General features: G+C 43.3%; 2 protein-coding genes across 2 annotated transcripts; both read right to left on the bottom strand.

Moving 5' to 3' along the window:
* Window positions 1–4,881: 4,881 nt before the first annotated feature.
* Window positions 4,882–6,754, bottom strand: LOC128298621 (sodium-independent sulfate anion transporter-like). The gene is made up of 2 exons (XM_053034392.1): window positions 6,730–6,754; window positions 4,882–6,647 (listed from the first exon to the last, which is right to left on the bottom strand). Exons 1-2 carry the CDS (start codon window positions 6,752–6,754, stop codon window positions 4,882–4,884), a joined length of 1,791 nt encoding a protein of 596 aa, XP_052890352.1.
* Window positions 6,755–7,551: 797 nt separating this feature from the next.
* On the bottom strand, window positions 7,552–10,070 carry LOC128297473 (sodium-independent sulfate anion transporter-like). The gene is made up of 4 exons (XM_053033117.1): window positions 9,650–10,070; window positions 9,020–9,457; window positions 8,610–8,960; window positions 7,552–8,542 (listed from the first exon to the last, which is right to left on the bottom strand). The coding sequence occupies exons 1-4, from the start codon at window positions 9,735–9,737 to the stop codon at window positions 7,581–7,583; spliced, it is 1,839 nt and encodes a 612-aa protein (XP_052889077.1). The 5' UTR covers window positions 9,738–10,070; the 3' UTR covers window positions 7,552–7,580.
* Window positions 10,071–10,913: the final 843 nt, after the last annotated feature.

Here is a 10,913-nt window from a genome sequence, read left to right as displayed (position 1 = left end):
ACGTTATCCTTACTATTCGCGCCATATGTATGACAACGATATAATTTTTGGCTTGACGTTAACGTAGTGCACCACCACCAGCAACAGAATGTGTGTGTGTGTACATAGGTGTAGGCAAGTATCATGAAATCAAAACAAGGCGTTCAAAAATTACCCTCTTCACAATGGGCGGAAAAAATACGCAGTACGTATTCGAACGTAGGCAAGTGCTGACAAACTTCAACAGCAACAGACTCGAGTTGGAATCAAGGGCACGAATATAAAAAAAACTGTGTAAACTGTGAACCTGAATATAGCTCTATGAAGGTAGCCAACAAAAGAAACCTCTCGTAGGAGAAAGAAATCCGAAATACTTATACTGAAAGCAAAGCCCATACCAGCACGCCTAACATGCAACAGAATGTAGTGTTAGCTGGTAATACAAAGCGTTGGACGATCGAGCATCTCCGCACCAAAATACCTGTGCAGCGGGCAGCCAACCAGTCGCAGCACCACGGCTCGGAAAGATTGTCATAAATCTTAAAGATTGCTGCTTCAAAAAACCAAAGATCGTGCGAGAAGCGAATCTAAAACAGCGGTTCTGATCGTCAACTACAACATCACACAAGTACGTACAAGTACCCAGGATAGTGTGCCCGAACACATCCGTTCTGACTTTGATGCAGATGATGATGACGATGAGGATGATGTGGATGATGCTCGTCCAATACCATTGCGGTATAGAGCATTGAAGCGTCCAAGGAGGAAATTCTTCACCGAGACTGGCGATAATTAGTGAAACGATTACTTTCCTCCTCTTGAATAGCTACTTGAATGGCGTAAGTGGGAAAGCAAAGAACTTCTCCCTTGTCCCAGCAGAGAAGCTTACCTACGTATGTCTTGTGGATAAAATTAAAAGTAGGTAAAGAGAAAAACAAAAGGATGAAGAGTAGCAAACAAATAAAACTGTCTGCTTGTGCTGCAATAGAACACAATCAAAACGCACGACCAAAGCACATTTTTGAATGTTGCGAGAAATTTCAGACAGGTTTTTTTTTAAAGCTGTTAATTTATGACACATCGCAAAGAGTGATAAAAAGAAACAAAAGTTGGTAGAGAAACGATCAACGATGTGAGTGATTCATTGTGAACATCGGCCACGATCGGATCGTTGGAGTTGATCAGTACGAAAAGACAAACCCTCCATCGGGGGTGTGTGAGATACATGGGCCGTTACTACATCTCAGGACGGGATTGATTGAAACATTTGTGTGGCTATCTTCAAACTAATCGATAGACAAAACTTCACCACCAAAACGAACGTAAACAGCACGCATACAGGGTAGATTGATTCATACCCGTCCGTACCATTCAACCGAATGGATAATTGAAAATGCAGCTACACACACGCGCAATCTTTACTACTTCTAGTGGCTCTCGAGTTAGCGGTACAAATTAAGTCATTTTTCACAAATCTTGTTGCCTCTCCGTGTTTTCTCGCTCTCTCGCTCTCTTACCGACTCACTCACTCTGTCTGACTTACACATCAGCTCGACTACTCTCCCCCGACATGTCGTTCTGTGGAACGTAACGCTGATGATTGAGCTAGCATTTCCCAACGCAACCTCCACACCTTTCGATCGTGCGCATAAATGGTGGGGAAATATTTTGAAGCATGTCTCAGCATAAATTAAACGATTTGTTAAATTTCAATACGAAGGAACCACTCGATGGCAGCGGAGAAGTTACCGAGGCGGCTACCGATAGTATAGGTAAAAAGAAACGAACTGTTCGAAACTAGTCAGCGAGAGTGAAAGATCGCCTTCTACGTACAATTTAGGTGGTCAGGAGTACGATGACGGATGGTAAAGCGTTGGGAAGCTTCAACATTTGGAAATGATCGCAAATATGCTGCTAACTTCCATTCGAATTATGGGTTTTACATACAAATGGCTCTATATAGAAAAGGTTTAACTGAAGCTTCTATTCTATTAGATAAGGTAATGCTTGTATGCAACTACAATGTTACACACAACGAGGCAATGAAACAGATGATCGTTGATTGAAAAAGCCCCGAAGCAATACGGGACATTTTCCTCTAGCAGTGGCTGGAGTTCGATGCGAAAAAATAATACCAACTACAAAAGGCAAGAACAACACTAACATCAAACAACGAAAAACGACCAGTTAATAACAGTTCTCATTCTCTCTCTCGATCATCGACTCATCGGGAAATAATCAATTCAATTCGATCCAGACCCAAACACGCCCGAACGATGCGCGCGCCTTCCCAGACAGGTTGTATTCATCAGTGCTAAAAAGAAAGGTTGGTCGAACCGTATACGAATGGAACATCCTTTACATTTTGAAGCGAACCTCGAGCTTCGATGATGAAGATAAAAACAGAATCTAATTTTCAATACTGTTGGCCCCGAGCGGGCAGCTGAGTGGTGGATGCTTTTGCAGATGGCTGAAATGTTCCAGATAGAGGGAGAAAAGACAGCCCCAAGTTTGTTCCACTGATCGCAGGTTCAGGTTCCGGCTGGGTTTCTTTCTCGCCGCGTGTTTGCCAAACCTTCCGATTCCCGGTACTTCCGTACCTGTTCATTCGGTCAATTGTTAGTGAGCCCGTCAAGAATCATAATCGCTTCGATTTTCATTGTTCGTTACCTTCGTGAAGCGACTTTCACGTTGTTTCCAAAGGGCTCCAAATATCGGAGTACACAACACTCCACAGATTGAAGCAGCTTGATCGTGTTGCGCGTTATGGCAACTTGTGGATTATTAAGTTATTAAATTAAAATTGAGAAATTAGTCTCACCGACTTTATCGACCACAGCTGTACCGTTCATAATTGTAAATCTTTCTACGCGAGCATCGATTAAAGGGAACTGAATCAATTATATTACCAATCCCAAAGTATAATATTTGACCATCTGATCATGATTGTCCTGTTGGGAACAATAACAGCGGCGAATGTCGAATATATGATACATTCTGTATTGATTTGTACTTATGTATTCAAAAACAACAGGTAAAAGGATTGTGTTAACCTTTGAAACAAGGCAAGTACACATTGAGTTACTGGTTAGTGAAAATTTAATTACATGTGGATGTAACACGAAAACTGTTTTAAACACAGACCCACACTTTCTTTCGTTTCACACTGTCTGATCTCTGGTGTTTACTGCTGTGAAACTCATAAATCAGTAGCATGCTTCTTTTTGGTACAATTCGTCACTTCGATGGAAAGAGTTGCTAGATTCGCTAAAGAAATTTGCACTATATTACCAAATGCCATTGAACACCTCAAAGCACGAGCGAGCTAAAGTTTGATCGAATCGGTGATAAAAAAATATCGTGGTACTGGTGATATTGCAATCGGGTGTTGGCCGCCTTTTAGCCGAATGTGAAATTGTACACCCTATGTTTGTCTTTATTTCTACTTTGGTTTTATTTATTTTTCTCACTCCTTCTACTAACAGACGTTTAGCGAACAACTCCGTACGCAAGCCATGACCGTATGCGAACAGACCTGCGAACAATCGAGGCTGGCTTGCTTGCCTGCGACTCTGAGTGTCCGTTTCCTCTATGTCTTCTTATTTCTCATCTGTTTGTTTCATATACATCCTTCGTGTCTACAACACTGTGGCACCTCCAGCTCTGCCATTGTGTGAGTTTAGAAACACATAAACCTATGATCCATTTTATGACATACTCTATAAACATGTTAATCGAAAAGTCTACGCCACTGGACGCCTCGATCTTCTCGTGGTTTCTCGTTCACTTTTTCTAGCCAAATTCTTACTTACTTATACACTTCTCTGCAACCCAGCACATCGATGCTTTCACACACCGTGGAGCAAGATCCCCACACCTCCATCATGATAATGGCTGCTATCGTTGCCTGATGATCGTTGCTTCACCTCGCCCACACACTGTCAGTAGGATGCGTCCCATGCTTCCTTGTTTCACTGCCATCGGCGTTTCCGAGCCGATCTTGCTGTGCGTGCTAAGGAATGCTGCGGGACGAATGGGGGGGTTTATTGTTGTTTCACATAGTTTATTACCCGGGCGAACAATATTATTGAAATATCACAATTTTTACGACCTCGCGCGCGCACATCACGCTGCGTCGTGAAGGCCTTCCGGCACAGTGACTACGTGGCGCTCCAGTTCCACTAGTTCGGGCACGAAATTGAACAACATTTCGAGCATGGCAGATCGTTACCGAATGAAATCAAAGTGTAAATCAAATCATTTCTGTACTAATACTGTACAAGCAAGAAGAACTAATCCAACACAAATGTTTCAAACGTTGTTGATTCGCTTTGCTAGACGATCTTCACCTGTACCACGATCATTTTTATCGGACTCGGAAGATGCTTTAACAACGTCAAATGATGTAGTACTATGTAACGTAATGGGTGAGTAAGTGGTTTTATACTATAGTGAATTAATATAAATGTTTATAATTTAAAAAAGAAATTGTTTCAAGCTTTAGCATGTTTGACGCCCTTGTCTCGGCTAACTTTTCCTTTCTGTTCGGTAGAGTGTTCTCTCTTTCGTATGGTGTGATCAGTTTTCTCTTTCTTGCCCGTTACTCTTACGCATATTATCGCTAAAAAGAGAAGACTGTTTTCACGCATATGCATGAATCACAGTGGAATGAAACAAAATTTCAAACGGCCAAGAAGGGCCAGCCAATTTATATTGCTTTAAGTAAATTTAAGCACTTACTTTAGTAAAATATAAAATTTCTCATTGATCATGTAAAAATGTTTAAATTTAATACAAAGTAGGTGTGAAAAATTTACAATTTTAATTCCATCATTTCTCAAACGAAGCTAACCGCTTGCTCTAAACGCATAACTGGAATAACTTTGGCGCATTTTGCCATTCCTACACTTCAACCGTAGTTTGTTGTTTTGGGAATCCTTCTTCAATTACTTTGGGTAATTTTTCGTCATTTCTAAACAAATTTTGAAATAGTGTTCTTTCCATTCTGAGCAGCGTGCACTGTGCCGGACGATTCCACTTCCAGTACACTATTCTACGGTTCGAATGTTCCACATCCTGAGTCATACTGACAAGCACCTTCGCTACCGTCGTATCCACCGAACTGATATGCGTTCCGTCTAGAACAATTATTGCATCTGGGTGTTTGTTTGCCTGCTTCAGAGCAAGGTACTTGAGATATTCGGCCGACGAATAAACTAAACTTTGATCGGGTTGAAGTATCAGAACATCGCGCCCATCAATTGTCAACCGTACAGGCGCTACTATCGGGCGTGAAATTTGATGCAGAACGAAACATACGTTAATCCCAACACCGACAAGCATACCATACTCTAGCCCTAGTAGTAGACAGGCCAGCAGCGTACTTATCATAGGTATGATATCGACTCGTTTCGTACGCCAAATTTCGACAGCCGCATGAAACTCTATCATGAAGAGCATGGCCGCTATGATGACGCCTGCTAGTGTAGCTTTGGGGATGTAGTAGAACGATTCGGCAAGCAATCCAAGGGCCAGCAAAACCACCGCACCTGTAGTTATGCCGCCCAATTGTGTCCGGACACCGCTGTTATTGTTCACTGCCGATCTTGTGAACGATCCTGTGACTGGCATTGACGACACGAATGAACCGGCAATGTTACTTATGCCGAGTGCAATCATCTCTTGCGTTGCATCGATGGGCTTGCCCTTAGAAAACGCCTTTGCAATTGCAACTGATTCCAGAATGGCAATTAGCGGTAGCGTTATGAGGGAAGTACCGAGTTCAGCAATCATTTCCGTAAAACTGTACGACTGGCCGTCCAAGCTGGTGGTGAAAGGGGGAAGTCGAAAAGGTGGTAATCCGGGAGTCACATTTCCAGTGAGTAGAAAGGGCTGCACGTTTCCAACGTCACTCAATACATAAGCCAGCAAAGATCCACTTATCACGGCAATCGCATTCCTTGATAGGGTGATGTACTTTCCAACGATGCGGCAACATTTGTTTCCCGCGATGTTCTTCATCTGCATTAAGATCACCAGAATAATGATGGTCGACACACCAAGCACGCTATCCCACAATCGGATATCCTGTATGTGTTCGAACACGTTTATCCAGGAGTCTAGAAATTCGTTCGATTGTCCCGGAATCCCAAGCAGTGATTTCATCTGTCCGGTCGCAATCGTTATCGCTGCTGCTGATGTAAATCCAGCCGTCACAGGATACGATATGAACTGTACCAAAAATCCGAGGTTAAGTATACCGAGCAAAAGAATCATGCAACCCGTGACGAATGCGGACAGTATGACGAACTCCACTCCCTTGTTTCCTACGTGTGCTTGAACCATGAGCGACATTATTGCGGTTGGTCCAATGGTCACATCTTTGCAGCTTCCCAACAGGAAGTAGACGAAACATCCCATAAATGCCGAGTATAGCCCGTACTGTGGTTCCAGATTTGCAATAGCAGCGTAAGCGATGCCTTGAGGTATAACCGTGAGTGCGACCGAAAGGCCGGCCACGATGTCATCTAACAGGTATTCAACCTTGTAGGAAGGTAACCATTGCAGGACGGGGATGCGTTTGAATAATTGTTTGCGTGTACAAACTCCATGGACACATGTTGACACAAACTCGCTGAGCTGCGGAAAATGTTCACTAATATCTTCATCTGTAAAATCGACAAATTGTACAGATGTATTGTATACCCTTTACGCACATACCACATGGAAATGAGTAGGAAATGTTCATACCGTTTATTTTGCGTTCTTGTTGCATGTTGCAGAGTGATGGCAGTTGAGCAATTTTATTTTAAAGCGCAGCTGTTTTGTTAATGGCTACATCAGATTCTTCATTTCATTAACCACAATCACCGGTTACACCACGTCCGAGACTATTGCACCGCACTGATTTCTACTCACACGAAATAAACAAAGTGTTAGGGGTGCAATATTGTGACACCTTGTACAAATATTCAGAAACACTGTGCATAGCAATCACATGAAACCGCCTACTATGCGACGCACTCTAGAAAGTATGAATAGCACACGATGTTCCACTAACTTATTGAACAGTTTCGTGAGGAACATTTATAGTAACAGTTCTTCTGTTTCTCAAGACATGAATCAAGCTCTAATGTTTACACTGAAAATAACGACAATCGTCCTCAGTCATTTTTATATATAAGTACACAAACTTAAAGCCACCGCACAGAGGCTTATCAATTACTGTATGACCAATGACACACTTGAGAAGGACATCTGTTCAACGACCATGCTGATTAACCTAGTTACAAGCAGGTACGATACTAAGATAGCTTCTCGGTGCATTGGCTTGGTTGCAGATAAGCTTTAATTGACTATCAAATTTGTATCACGATGCGGTCGTATACCGATGGCTGTACCTCGGTTCGGTTTGAATGCATTACGCAGCTCAGTTGTGATATTTTACCAACACTTTTCTTATTTAATTTTTCAAATTCTTAAGAACAAATCATCATTCATCAATTAACTCAACAATTCTACAACAAGCAGATCATTTATTGTTTTAGTTTTCTATCTACATCTTTGGAGTTGTCCTTAAAAACTAGGTAGATCTTTTCCGACTAGGGTACACTTTCGCAGCAGACCTCTTTGTCTAATTGCTCTAGACCGCCTTGTTTAAATAGTGGATAAAATTGTTCCTTGTCCAACCGTATCAAGGTACACCTCACCGAGCGATTCCAATTCCACAGCAACACCGTGCGCCCTCGCATGCTCAATTCTTCGATGATACTTGAAAATATTTTGGCGGCAGTACTATCGACATAGCTGACATTGCTACCGTCGATTATCACGGTTGCCACTTGAGTCTTATCCGTCATTTTCACAACTGCATGCTTCAGGTACTCGATAGAGGAGTAGATAAGACTCTGGTCCGGTTTCACGACCATGGCCTCGATGCCGGACCGCGTGCGAAGAAGCGCCTGATCAATTTTTGGCCGTGATGTCATGTACAGAACGAAACAAATGTTCAACACGATACCGATCACCATTCCATACTCCAAACCAAGCAGTAGACACGACACCAAAGTCACAATGAACGGTATGATGTCGACCTTTTTCGTTCGCCATATTTCAACGGCGGCATGAAACTCGATCATGAAAAACATTGCCGCTATCATTACTCCCGCCAGAACGGATTTGGGAATGAAGTAGAACGTATCCGTCAAAAGCCCCAGTGACAGCAGCACCAATATACCGGTCGCAATACCACCCAGCGGTGAGCGCACACCACTGTTATTATTCACTGCCGATCTTGTAAATGATCCGGTAATCGGCATGGATGATACGAGCGAGCCGAAGATGTTGCACATTCCCAGGGCCACTAGTTCTTGCGTAGCATCGATGGATTTGCCCTTTGAGAAAGCTTTCACGATGGCAATCGTCTCTAGGATGGCAATCAATGGAAGCGCTATAATCGACGAACCAAGCTTTGACGTCATTTCACTAAATCCGATCGTTTGATTGTTAAGCACGGTTGTGAACGGTGGAAGCGCAACTGGTGGAAGACCCGGTGTTACTGCCCCTGCAATGATAAGGTGTGCATTTGCACTTTCGGCTACGTGATACTGATAGCGTGGTGAAAAACGCACCTGTCAAGGAGAAAGGATTGCTTCCCACGGTGGAGAGGTAATAGGCCAATATGGCGCCTCCAATAACGACGACTGCATTCCGTGCCAAGGCAAGATATTTCCCCACCGCGGACCATTTGCCTCTGAAGCTTCGCAGTACCAGAAGCATAACAATTGTTACTACGCCCAGTACCGCATCAAACAGCCTTGTTTCTCCGATGTGTTGATACACGTTGATCCATGAATGCACAAACTCGTTCGAACGCCCCGGCAGTCCCAGCAGAGATTTGACCTGTCCACTTGCGATCGTGATGGCGGCTGCAGACGTAAAACCGGCTGTCACAGGCATCGATATAAATTGCACCAAAAATCCTGTACGATAAAAGATCGATTAATCCACCAAACTTCAAACATGTGTCGGCCAGGCTTACCTAAGTTTAACAAACCAAACATCAGGATAATACAACCGCTCAAAAATGTCAGCAAAATGGCAAAATCTGCTCCGAGACTGCCAACGTACACCTGTACCATTAGTGCCATAATAGCCGTTGGTCCGATCGTAAGATCCTTGCAACTTCCAAACACACAATACACGAAGCATCCCATGAACGCCGAATACAACCCATACTGTGGTTCCAGGTTGGCCATTACGGCGAAAGCGATTCCTTGCGGTATCACGGTCAGACCAACGGAAAGTCCAGCCACGATGTCTTCGAGCAGGAAGTTGGCTTCGTATTCCGGTAACCATTGCAGTATCGGTAGTCGTTTCAGTAGAAACTTTCGATTGCAAAAGCCTCCCAATTTCGATGACAGCATTGGGCCCACCGGAGGGAACTTTTCCCTACAGTCGTCTTCCGCATCAGCATTGTCTGGTGAGAAATTACACGCAACACAAAATGGAAAGTAGTAAAACAAAGCATAGTACAGCTGCCCTTATCAATGCCAATGTCGCACATTGAACCGTGTGAATTCTGTTAGTTCAGACAGCAACCCGCACGTTGATGCCCGTGCATCGATTCCGATGCGTATCACGTTCGTCAGTGCCATACCGCAAAACGTACCATTCCGTTGCCTTTGTTTATGTTCTATCAGCTCCGATATCGTCATGCAACACACTTCCGTTTGGGGTTTCGGCTCACTGTCAAACATCACTCCCGCTGTTTGTTCTACTGTGCTGCACTGTAATCACACACACACGAGCGCGCCTATCGCAAAACTGGCCCTACGCGTTTCTAGCGACAATGTCTTTACTTGCCAAATGCTGTATGCAACTGAAGCAACTGTTTCTTTTTCATCTATACAACAATGATGAACATTTTTCTAGCGCCGTTCAATAGATTACCATGATGGTATTATAATTCATAGCAGACAGAACAGACACTCCACAACACTGTCACGTTACACGTTCGATGTCACGTGCTGGGAAACCACTTTCACACGCCAAAAACAACGCTTGGACAATGGAGCTTCAACGGAACGTATAATTCACTGCTCATTTGCAAAATAAAAATCCCCCGGATCTGCTGTTCTCGACGGCGGCTGTCTGATAAACGTAGCCGCGCTTTACTGAACGACGGTTGTACCGATCGAGCTCCGTTATATTAGCTGCCGTCATTCCCGGAATCGATCGGATGAGCATGGGCGCCAAACACTTCCGCACATCGCACGAACGGGGGAACAACAAACGTATCTTGGGACTTGGGGTTGGCATGAAAAATTACGTGTGAACTACTGTTCGCTATTAAGCTATTTTACTTAAAAATTTTCTCATCTACAAATGTGTTTAGATCGCTAAAAAATTATTCAACCGTTTATCTACCCCATGTGCATCAAAACTGATCAAGCTTTTCAAGCAGTAGGGTGATATACTTTTCGGTTTGCCTCCTTATTCGCTCAAAGATTATTGTTAAAGCTCGCTGATGGTATGAATGCTAATGAGTCAATAGTATTCTGTTTGTGTAATGAATTTGTTTAGTAAACGCTGCATGGAGCGCTGTGTTGGGGTTGGCTAAAAAAGCACAATAAACTCACAGCTATTAATACAATTTTTGACACACGTGTTCCAAGGACCGTATGGATAACTCGATCGTATCAACGAATTGAGTTGAATTTCTAACCAGTCTATCAGCGATCGACAAGAAAAATCCTACGCAATCTTGATACTGTGAGTTCCTTGACAAGCAGCATAGAACGAACCTAGGTTTGTTTGATCTTTGGTCTGAACGTTTCACACGTCTACCGATTTTTGATAAAGCACTCTTTTGAACAGTGTTGTGTTTGTCTAGAAAACCCGACTGCTGATAGTGCGATCAGTAGTAGCATGAC

The sequence above is a fragment of the Anopheles moucheti genome, chromosome 2, assembly GCF_943734755.1.
Source record: "Anopheles moucheti chromosome 2, idAnoMoucSN_F20_07, whole genome shotgun sequence".
NCBI lineage: Eukaryota > Metazoa > Arthropoda > Insecta > Diptera > Culicidae > Anopheles > Anopheles moucheti.
The sequence above is the reverse complement of the archived record's forward strand: the minus strand, read 5'-3'. Positions and strand labels throughout refer to the sequence as shown.

What these genes read in the sequence shown, in the direction of transcription:
- LOC128298621 (XM_053034392.1), bottom strand. Translation starts at nt 6,754, where the DNA reads ATGCAACAAGAACGCAAAATAAACG. An exon ending in ACAAGAACGCAAAATAAACG is followed by an intron (nt 6,648 to 6,729) that starts GTATGAACATTT and finishes TCGATTTTACAG; the next exon opens with ATGAAGATATTAGTGAACAT.
- LOC128297473 (XM_053033117.1), bottom strand. Translation starts at nt 9,737, where the DNA reads ATGTTTGACAGTGAGCCGAAACCCCAAACGGAAGTGTGTTGCATGACG. An exon ending in GTTTGGTTTGTTAAACTTAG is followed by an intron (nt 8,961 to 9,019) that starts GTAAGCCTGGCC and finishes TTTATCGTACAG; the next exon opens with GATTTTTGGTGCAATTTATA. An exon ending in CAATCCTTTCTCCTTGACAG is followed by an intron (nt 8,543 to 8,609) that starts GTGCGTTTTTCA and finishes TTATCATTGCAG; the next exon opens with GGGCAGTAACACCGGGTCTT.